The sequence below is a fragment of the Mauremys reevesii genome, linkage group 26 (assembly GCF_016161935.1).
Source record: "Mauremys reevesii isolate NIE-2019 linkage group 26, ASM1616193v1, whole genome shotgun sequence".
Classification (NCBI taxonomy): Eukaryota; Metazoa; Chordata; order Testudines; family Geoemydidae; genus Mauremys; species Mauremys reevesii.
The window spans coordinates 12,590,052-12,600,601 of NC_052648.1; the positions used below are offsets into that span (position 1 = coordinate 12,590,052).

The 10,550-nt window shown below is 65.1% G+C and overlaps 1 protein-coding gene across 5 annotated transcripts; it reads right to left on the reverse strand.

The window, feature by feature from the left end:
- Positions 1-2,751: 2,751 nt before the first annotated feature.
- Positions 2,752-10,186, reverse strand: DOHH (deoxyhypusine hydroxylase). 5 transcript variants are annotated; one of them, XM_039515173.1, is made up of 5 exons: positions 10,103-10,186; positions 7,933-8,300; positions 7,187-7,263; positions 6,029-6,266; positions 2,752-4,488 (listed from the first exon to the last, which is right to left on the reverse strand). In XM_039515173.1, exons 2-5 carry the CDS (start codon positions 8,204-8,206, stop codon positions 4,172-4,174), a joined length of 906 nt encoding a protein of 301 aa, XP_039371107.1. In that variant the 5' UTR covers positions 8,207-8,300; positions 10,103-10,186; the 3' UTR covers positions 2,752-4,171. The 5 variants fall into 5 exon arrangements, with proteins under 5 accessions (XP_039371107.1, XP_039371103.1, XP_039371105.1 ...); XM_039515169.1 differs by lacking the exon at positions 10,103-10,186 and adding an exon at positions 9,801-9,924; XM_039515171.1 differs by lacking the exon at positions 10,103-10,186 and adding an exon at positions 9,717-9,787.
- Between the last annotated feature and the right edge of the window lie 364 nt (positions 10,187-10,550).

Here is a 10,550-nt window from a genome sequence, read left to right on the forward strand (position 1 = left end):
TGGCGGGTGAAAGCCAAGTGCCCACAGCTTTGGGGAGGGACGGCTCCCCCCAGGCGGAGCTAATCCCTCCCAGGCTGGAATCTCCTGGGCAGATGGTCTGAGAGCAGCAAGGGACGTCCCCACACAGGAGCCTGCAGCTCTGTTCCTGGCACTGGGCTGGTGGGGGGGCACAGGGGGTTCCTTTGGGGGGGTTGGGGAGGCAGCTCCGGGGCCAGCCCACCGGGTTTGGGGCCCTGGATCCAGCTGGTGTCCTGCTGTTGAGAACGAACACACGCACAGGCGCACACACACGCACACACACGCAGGCCTGTTCCCAGGGCAGATGCTGATTTCATGTCCAAGGCTGGGTCAGGACACTAACCGCGGGGGAGGGGATCCATGATCTCCAATATCATTGGCTAGCCATTAATGATCTAATTTGCATATGCATATTAATATGGCATGGGCCACAGGAAAGGCTTTGCCCACTGTCCTCCCTGCCCGTCCCACTTGGAGAAATCGCCCCCCAAGCCTGCTGCGAGGTGGATGCCTGGGAGTCAGCCCAGCTGGTACAGCAGTGCAGCCACCTCTGGGGCAGAGCATGGCAGCTGTACAGTAAGGAGCTCCGCTGCCGCAGACCTCAACACCCCCCAATGGAAACCACAGGAGGAGTTTAGGGAGCCAGGCAGGGGTTCCCCAGGTTGGAATTTGGCTGGGGCACGGGGCCAGCTCTTGCCCTGTCTTCCGGGGGTGGCAGCTTTACAGCTCAGCTGAAATGACACTAACTCCGGGTGTTTGAGAGGCAGCATTCGCCAAAGGGTCAGGACCCAGCCGGGCAGATAAGGGGGTGAGGGGGTCTCCCAGGTTCTCTTCTAGGGCTTCAGTGTCTCTGCCTGGGACTTCCGGCAGCACTGGACTCTCCACTTCCCTCTCCCCACAAAGAGTCCAGAGGGCCAGGACTCCTGGGTTCTATTCCCAGCTCTGCCCTTGACTCACCCCGTGACCTTGAGTCACTGCCTCTTTGTGCCTCAGTTTCCCCCAGCTGTATGAGTCGATTCTGAGAGCTCTAACAGCTAAACCATCCGAGAGTCGTATCAGCCTCCAGCACGAACGCTCCCCAGGGTGCGCAGTGGGGAGCTACCCGCCCAGCTCAAGGGCTGCGCCGAACATTGCCAGCAACGTGACGTTGCCGACACGTGCTCTGTGTCGAAGCCCAAACCATCCGTGGAGACGTGTTGGTTTCCCAGATGTGGGTGACCCAGGTTCAAGTCCCCAGGCCTTCCCTAGTCAGGCAGGGACCCGGCTCCCAGGGCAAGAGAGAGTCAGACTCTCCCCCGGCCCCGGAAGCCAGATTGCTCCGCTGCACCGGCTGGGTCACACCAGCCCCATCCCCCCTGCTGACCAGCACAGAGCCAAGCTTGGAAATGGCCATAACAGAACTGTCCCTGTCAGCTGGCCCCCAACCCCCCCCAGGACCCCCGGCCCTACTGGACACCAGCTCCATCCAGCCCCAATATCCCCCCCACTCCCAGTACCCAGCAACCTCCATGGCCACAGCACATTCCTTTGCCCGTCTCCTGCCCATCCGATGCATGGCACAGGCATGGCTCTCCCGGCCCCCCTCTCCTCCCCCAGTGCATTGGCCCCTGGGGGACACACATCCCCCCAGGAGCACGGACAGGAGCTGGGCTGGCAGCAGGTCTTTTCCCCCCTCCTGCCCCAGCAAAGAGCTGCAGCAGCATTAGAGGGTTTAGGAAATAAGAGGATTGAGGGAGAGCGACTCAGAAAGGGCTTTTGCCGAGGAAAAAGCATCTGGGAACAAACCGGACACAGCTGCTGGCCTCCGGCCCCGGCTGGGAGCAGCCAGGAAAGAACGAGGGGAAAGCCAGGCCGAAGCCCCCCCGGCCGCTGGGCCCTGCTGCCACGCAACCCACCAGGCTCAGGCGGCCACGAGCGCTGGTGACCCCCATGACCTGGCGTCACAGCCCAGCGCCCCTTCAAGCAGTGTCCTGGGGAGCTGCTGCCCCGGCCTGGTGCCCCCCGTTCAAGGAGAGGGTCAGAGGGGAGCCATGAGGATGATGAAAGGGTTAGAAAACCTGCCCTGCAGCGAGAGACTCAGAGAGCACAACCCATGGAGCTTAACCCCACGCTCTCCTTCCTGGTGTCCCCCCGCCCCCAAGTCCTTCCCCCAAGCCCCCATGGCAGTAACATGCCCTTTGCCCCTCCGTGCTGTACACCCTGCTTGTGCCTTATAACACCCCCCCCCCAGTAAATCAAGGCAGGGACCCTCACGTACACTGATCAGTGCCCAGCACAGCAGAGCCACTGGGTGCTTTGTTATACCAGCCCGGTGCTGACTGGCACAGCTCCCGCCCCCAGGGTGAGCCCCCCCTCACACGCCAGAGCAGTGCTCGCACCTCCCTCCCTCCTTCCCTCCAAGAGCCACATGGCCCTTTGTGCCGGGGGTCAGACGGCTTCGTGAACCTGGCTGGGGGCTGCTGGCCGGGGCTCAGACCCAACAGGGAGAGACCGGGAACTGGGCTGTGGCTCAGGCCCGGGGGGGGGGGGGGGTGAAGCGGGAACCCGGCCATGGGGCTGCTGGCCAGGGGAGACAGCGGGAACCTGGTCGCGGGGCTGCTGGCCGGGGGCTAAGGCCCAGCGGGGGAGACAGGGGGAACCCGGCCATGGGGCTGCTGGACGGGGCTCAGGCCCAACGGGGGAGACACCGGGAACCCGGCCCTGGGGCTGCTGGCCAGGGGAGACAGCGGGAACCTGGTTGCGGGGCTGCTGGCCGGGGGCTAAGGCCCAGCGGAGGCAGAGGCACCCCTGGTCCAGTGCTGAAAAGAGGCAGGTCGAGGCCAGACCTTCCACCATTCCATTTATTCCCCGCAAGCCCTTCCCAGCCCCAGTACAAGTGAACGGCTGTACCCGACCGGCCCCCACAGGCTCCGTCTGCTGCAAGATGGCCCCATCCACGCGGCGAGACTAGCCCAGCTCTGCCCTGGGCATTGCGCCCTGCCCGCTCCGAGGGGGCTCCCCCTACTCCAGCCCCAGTGGATCACATTCCTGTTTGGGAACTCGCTGGCACATGGCTACAAATCTCCCACCTCCAGCCCCTACACCCCTGCCCTCCTACGTGCCCCCAGTGCTACAGGCCGGCTGTGACCCACTCCGCGGGAGACCCCATAGCACTGCCAGAGGCCCCCCCCACTCGTCTTCCCCCCGGCCAGTGCTCAGAGAAGGCAGCTGTGGCCGGGGTCTGTGTTGCCCTGGGAGGTCTGCTCCTTGGCTGGCACCGGAGGGGAGCTCTGGGGTAACGCGGCTTCCCTCTCTGCCATCGCCCAGACAAGCGGGAAATCGAAGGGCAGATTTTCCAAGCGGGCACCCAGCCTCACTGCACAGCAGCCACCCCTAGACAGCACACAGCACTGGGAGCACAAAGCCAGGCCTGCAAAGACCCGGGGGCAGGTTGAAAAGCCAGGGACTCTCCAGCTCTGTCTGAGCCGCACCCCTGGGACAGAGGCTCTGCCAACGGTGCTGTGGGTGAACGGGCAGAGGCTTTGGCTGGTGTTTGTTCCTGGTGCGAGGTGCAGCCCCCGCCACATGGGGCACCACCTGGCCGCGTCGAGCTGCGTGTCACCTCCTGTAACGCCTGCCAGCGGCGCAGCGCAGGGCTCTGCCCAATGCATTAGGCCCCGCAGCAGCAGTGAAGCTGGAGCACAGACGTGGAGAAGGGAGCCTCTGTGGGTACAGCCTGAGCAGCTACGCGACAGAACCTTGTGCCCACCCACAGCCCGTGACTTGAGAGACAAGCCCTGCTCTCCCGACGGGCTCAGACCCTGGATCCCCGGCAGGCTCCCCCCAGAGAGCTGCCGGGTCAGGATCCAGCAGTTCAGCCAGTCAGCAGAGCAGCTGTTTGACACCTCTACCCTGGGTCCCCAGCACGGAGCCTGACCCCCAACCCCGCAGGGGCTGGATCTAGGGTGCTGGCCCATCCCAGGGACTCAGAGAAACAAGCTAGCGGTAGAGGCTTGCTGCCACCCCCATGGGACCCAGAGCGCACAGGACTATGCAGATCTGGCTTCCCACCCACTCTGCCCTGGTGCAAGCAGTGGTGCAGGGCAGGGGTGAATCAGGCCTGGCTCCTCCGGCAGCCACCCAGCTCCCCCAGAGGCTGAGGCAGGCTCCCTGCTCAGCCCGAGGCCTGCAGCTTGCTCAGCCCGTCGGCATACTGGAATTCGGGCCCGTTGGCGTAGTTGTACATGTCCAGGGCCACCTCGCAGCTCTCCCTCACCACCCGCTCCCCATCCTGGGCAAAGGCCCGCAGCGTCTCCAGGCAGGACGCCTTGGCGATGGAGCCCAGCGCCTCCGCACACTCGTGCCGCACCATGGGGTTCTCCGCCGCGCTCTCCAGTGCCGCCGTCAGCTGGGGCACGCAGGCCTCGTGCTGCATCTGGCCTAGGACGAAGCCAATCTCGTGGCGGAAAAGGGCACTGCCGCACACCAGGCCTGGGGAGAGCGGGGGGGGGGAAGGGTTGGAGCAGGCAGAGCGAGGAGGTAGCCCAAAGCACTCTGGGATGTTGGGCCCCACCCTCCCCACACATCTGAAGGGAGGGACCCCCCCACTGCTCTTGGGCCGGCTGGGAGCGAGTTGCTGGGGGCTCAGCCGCTCGGGGGTTAATAGCAGCAGGTGCAGCCTGGGGGGATGAGTGGGGTCAGCCAGGGTCCGCCTGCACCCGACCCACCAGACGCCCTGTCGGCCATGGAGACTCAGCGGCCCTGTAAGGGTCCCTCCAGGCAGGGCTGAGGCACCAGGGCTGGGGGTGAGAGGAGGCGCTTGCCCTGATCCGTTGCTCTCTGCCCGACACAAGCCTGGGCCCTCTGGGCTCAGCAGCACCCATCCAGCAGGAAGGCAGAGGACCCCATGGGGGCAGGGAAAGGGACAGTGAGCCCTGACAGACTTTGCAGTGGGGCTGGATTTCACTCCAGAAGGGCCCCCACAGTCCTGCTTATCCCTAACCGGGTCAGACCTGCCTGGGGGCCAGAACCGGCCTGGCCCCATGGGGTTCTCAGGCTCTGTGGGTCGGTCCCTCCCAAGGGGCTGGATCCACAGAACCACCCACAGCACTGGAGCCACTGCTCGACCGCAGCCAGGCTGGGGTGACCAGTTCCCTCTGGTGCAGGCAGCAGGATGCCCAGAGAGAGCAGATGGAAACGCCCTGAACCGGCCAGCTCAGAGAACTGGGTTGGTCCAGGGGGCTCCAGGCTTAGCTGGGGGGGGCTCTCCCCCTAGAGCAGTGGTTCTCAGTAAGGGCCGCCCCAATGCGGGACGGGCACGGGGTCCCCACACACACAGGGAGCCCCTGCTCTGGCCTGCCCCAGGGAGGGGGCAGAGCACAAGCGGCTGGTCCCCTTTCAGGGAGCCGAGATTCCACAATTTGGTGGCGATTCCTGGGGAGGGGGAGGGGGTTTGGCCCTGCCGAGGGCAGCAGGGTGGAGGCTCTGCTGTCTGCCTGCCCCCGACCCTGCGTCTCTGGATTCCAGCGGCACCGGGCCAGTCCGTTGCCATGGAGGATCCTGAACTCGGACATGACACCCCGGAGGGTTCCTGGAGGACTGGGGGGGGGGGGGACGACACACGCCGTGGGCTCTCCCACCCAGCAGGCACGGAACAGGGCATGCACGTGGCAAAGGCTCCAGTGGAGCCAAGTCCCGGGGGTAAGTGTATTACAAAGCATGGGGGGAGACGGGGGGGGATGTCTGCTCGTCCCATCACTGGCCCAGGCTGGGGGGGGGAGGCGCGCGGGGGGTGCTGCTGAGACCGTGCCCTGTGCCCGGGGAAGTGAGGCAGGACCTAGAGTGACCCCTGGTGGAGGGTGCTGGGAATAGCAGGGATACAACCCAGCCAGGGAGCCCAGCTGCTCAGGCAGGGATGGGTCCCAGGGGCAGCACTGCAGTGGGGCCCCCCACTGTGGATCTCCGGACTCAGCTTGGGCCAGGGGAGATGGCGAGGAGGAGCCACAGCATCGGCGATCGGGGGTTGTCTCACCGTCAGCCAGCGCCAGCGCCGCGGCCTCGCCCCCCAGGTTCCTCAGGGCGAACATGGCACGGTACCGATCGAACAGCGGGCGCGACTCATCCAGCAGGGTCTCCCGCAGCTTGGCGACGTCCTTCTCCTCGGCAGGGGGAGCCGGGTCCACAGACAGGTAGGGGCTGGCGCCAGGTGCTTCCTTGTTCTTCTGCAGCCATTCGAGCCTCTTGACCGCCAGCTGGCAGGTCTCGGCTACCTGCAGAACGGGACAGAGACACCTTCACTGGGATCCCTTGGGGAGAGCAGAGTCCCACCAGCCAGACAGCAGCGTCTAGTGGTCAGAGCATGGGACTGGGAGTCACAGCTCTGCCACTCACGCACTGCGACACCACCACCAAGTCACGTCCACCTCTGCGACTCAGTTTCCCCATTGGCACAACAGGGCTCGTACCCAGCTCTGTCACGCCTCACCCGAAAGGAGCGATGGACCGGCCAATAGTCAGACATGCAGCTCTGACATTGCACTGCCACGGGGTCCGGCTGCCCAGTGAGGTTTTCCTGCCCTTGTAACTTTCTGTGCAGGGTGACTGGGCCTCCTGGGGTATAAATAACCCCCTTACTGGAACCAGTTCAGTTCCTGGTCAGAGGAATCCCAAGGGCAGCAGACGCACCAGGTATCAAATGGGGCTACACAGAGTGACTCCCCCAGACAGGGCAGCATGGGGAAAGTGGCACTGCCAGCAGGACTAGGGCTGTTATCTGCATGAGAAAAAACTCACAGACAAGAGGTGTGTCTGCCCATCAGCATAATACCCCCAACAACTGCCCTACTCGCTGCCACCCGGGGGTCCCTGCATCAGTGCCAGGGTTACAGCAGAACCTGCAGGTCCCAGCGGAGATCAGGCTCCACTGGGCCAGCAGCTGACCGGACAAATAGGAAGAGAGTCTCTGCCCTGAAGGGCTCAGTCTCACCAGACCAACATGAGAGGGGAAACTGAGGCACGGAGCAGGGAAGGGATTTGCCCAAGGTCACTCAGCAGGTAAGTGGCAGGGCTGGGAACAGAGCCCAGATCTCTGCAGTCCCAGTGCGGAGCTCTGCCCACTGACCCAGGCTGCCGGGTGGTATGATCAGTGCTGATGGCTGCGCTTGGCAGGGGAACGCAGGGAAAGCTTTACCTCAATCACCGGGTCTTCCGAATAACGTCTGAGAACATCCAGCACCTGGGGGTTCCCGATCGCTCCCAAAGCTTCCCCTGGAACACAGACCAAAGGCACCGGTGCCAGTGAACAAGCTGGAAGCTCCCATACTGCTGCCATCACCTTTAATGAGGCCTTGCCCCTCGCCTGGGGGGACACAGCCCTGCCACACGCCTGGCTGCGGCGCTTCTAAAGAGCGAGAGCCGAGCTACGAAAAGCGGGAGGGAAACGCAGCATGTGGCACTGGGGCAGAGGGCAGGGACGAGCTGGCATTTTGCGGGGACGGGAAGCAGCTTCAGCCTGGCGTTGAGGAGACGTCCGCAACATCACACCCCAGTGAGTTTAGCATCGGCCCCTGGAGCTCGGATTCACTGTACAAGCAGCACATGGGGTCTGCTCCAGCATCCCGGGAGCTCCATTGGGGGGGGCTGTAGACGGGAGTTAGGAACCACTTTGCTCCTCACATCGCCAGCCACTGCACGGGGGGAGCCAGCAATGTGGAGTGGAGCACTGGCTCTGCCCCGAGGTGCCAGCCAGCACAGAGCTGGAAATAAGACACACCAGGAAAAGGTTGGCACGTGTTCCTGTCCCCCAGGAACAAGCCACAATTCCATCCATCCCTGCCCTGCCCGGCTACGTCAGCCCCTGGCTCGGGCTGGACTGGCAAGGGCCTCTGTGCCAGTGGGACCGGGACAGGCTCCCGCTCAAGCCCTGAGCTCTCGTACCTGCTTCGTGGCGCACCATGGGCTCCTGGCTGGTGTCCTGCAGCACCCGGACCAGGCAGGGGATGGCGCGCTCATCCTGCATCTGCCCCAGGCAGTACGCCAGCTCGTGTTTCAGAAGGGCAGACTCATCCCCAAAAGCCTGGCTGATCCAGTCGATGGCAGCACGGCCGCCCACATTGCGCAGGGTGAAAAGGGCTCGGAAACGAGCCTTCAGGGGCTGCATCGTGTCCACCAGCGTCCGGCCGACGGCCTCCACTTCCTCCTCGGTCACCATGGCGCCTGGGTGGGGAGAGCCGAGGGTCTCCAGCTAGAGGCAGCTTCTCTTACTCTACAGCCAGCAGCTCCCACAAACCAGGCACTGCAAGAACCTGGGCATGAGAAAGAGAGGTCAGGTCCCCGATACTCCGGGGTAGAGCAAACTCCACGGTCACGTTTTAACTCATTCACTAACAGGATTGAAAATTCCAGTGTGGACAGGACACAACGGCTTGTTGCTAGTCATGTTTAAGCCTAGTTTGTGTCCGGGGGACTTTCTGTAGCATCCTCTCTGCAATCACGTTGGTTAACATGTGTTAAAGCCCAACCCCAAATTCAAGAGTAGACCTAGGACGTTTGGAGACACCTGACAGCAGGTGCCAGTCTGGGAGCTAAGGCAGAAAGCAAAGGTGTAGGCTCACAGCAAGTATAAATACAAAGTAGCTGTTGTCCTCATCTCCGCAGGTTTGGTTCCCGGGGAGGCTTGCAGGGAAATCAGAAGGGGAACTTATTACACAGCTCAGGTAGGAGAGATTTTTTTCATACCCAGGCAGAGCGCCAGGCACGGCTCAGCACTGCTCCAGCCACAGACACTTAGGCCTTGTCTTCCCTACCGACGCATTTTAAAAAACCTGGCCTCTGCTGGCAACAGGGGGCCAGAATTTCCAAAGAAGCCAGGGCCAGTTATTCTAGTGCTCCCTGGCCATCTCTGGAGCCTGAATTTCAGCTCCCAGGTAGGCCCCCAGCCTGTGGAGCCCTTCAGATACCCTGGCCCTGCGTGTCCACACTCGAATTTCCAATCCTGCTCGTGGAAAGGGAAGCGCACACACAGCGATTAGTGCGGCCCGGGCCCACGGGGAAGGCCGCGGAGAGGAAAGATGCTCTCTGGCTCTGGGAATGATGCCCGCCCCCTACGGCACCTTTCAGCCAAGCACCCCCAAGCGCTTTACAGCCGCGCAGCCGGGCACAGGGCTGAGCCCCTGGAGCCCAGCTAGCGAGCGGATGCGTTTGCTCCGGGGCCACTGGCTCCATCCCCACAGGGGGGTGCAGGCCGGGCTGCCCCAGCGGCCTGCGCTGGGATGGAGCCCAATGAAACCCCCCCGGAGTTCACCAGCCCCTGGTCAGCAAACAGCCCCTGCGCCTCTCCCCCCTTCCCCAGCCCAGGGAAGGGCTGCAGGGCCCAGGGGCTGACAGCTGCCCAGCCTCGCACCCCCGGGGGATGGGGCCACACGCGGGGGCCAGGCAGGAACCTGTTTTGCCTCCCACGTGTTCCCAGCGGGGCCAGGGAGCAGCCAACACGCAGACGCGGCTGGCTCGGGCCCCACGCGTGGCGGGTCCGCGCACGTGGGACGCCCCTGGAGTTCGCTGGCGGTCAAGCGGGTCAAGCGGAGCCGGGGGGGGGGCAGGAGACCCGGTTTCTGGGCCGGAGCCGGGGGACCCCCAGCCTGGCCCTGCGGCTCCCAGGTCCCAAAGCCGGACGCTAGCGCGGCCCAGCTACCCCGCGGTCCGGTCCGGTCCGGGGACCGAACCTGCCACCTCCGGGCAGAGCTCCCCGCCCCGCCATGCAGCCGCCTCTGGGGGGGAGTCGGGCAGGCTCGGGGCGCCGCACTCACCCGCCGGCTCCGGGCGCAGCCATCGCTCCACTGCCCCGCCCCCAGCCCGCCCGGGCGGATCGTACCACTCCCGACTCGTGCTGGTGGAGCCGGGCGCAGGCAGCGCTCCACTGCCCCGCCCCCACCGCGCCCTGGCGGATCGTACCACTCCCGACTCGTGCGGGGGGGGGGGGGGGAGCCGGGCGCAGCCATCGCCCCACTGCCCCGCCCCCACCCCGCGGATCGTACCACTCCCGACTCGTGCGGGGGGAGCCGGGCGCAGCCATCGCTCCGCTGCCCCGCCCCCACCCCGCGGATCGTACCACTCCCGACTCGTGCGGGGGGAGCCGCCTCTTCCCAGCAGCGCCCCGGGCGGGAGGTGGCCCAGCTCCCCGCAGCGAGCCGGAGGGGGGCAGCCGGGTCCGCCCCCCCGCCGCCGCCGCTGCAGTGGAGGAGCCGGGCGGTCGCACGTGGCCTGTGGGCGGAGCAGACTGCAGCCCGCCCGGAGCCTGAGACTGGCGGGGCGGTGCCCCTGCGCCCCAGCTGCCCCCGGGCCAGCCACGCCCTGGTGGGGAGCAGCTGGGCTCCCGCTCCCGGGACTGGCCCTGGCAGCCACCGCCCGCCGCGGCCGGCTGCGGGCTGGGCAGCGCTGATCCCGGGACTCCGGGAGCTGGGGCTGGCCGAGCGGCCCCCAATGTCCCGGGCAAGTCCCTGGAGCTGCCAACGCCGAAGGAGCGAATTCAGCTTTAAACAACGTGGGTCTCCCTGCCA

Coding starts and splice junctions, on each gene's coding strand:
- DOHH (XM_039515173.1), bottom strand. CDS start 8,206: ATGGTGACCGAGGAGGAAGTGGAGGCCGTCGGCCGGACGCTGGTGGAC. Junction 7,264..7,932: donor CATGGTGCGCCACGAAGCAG/GTACGAGAGCTC, acceptor TCTGTGTTCCAG/GGGAAGCTTTGGGAGCGATC. Junction 6,267..7,186: donor CGGAAGACCCGGTGATTGAG/GTAAAGCTTTCC, acceptor CCCGTTCTGCAG/GTAGCCGAGACCTGCCAGCT.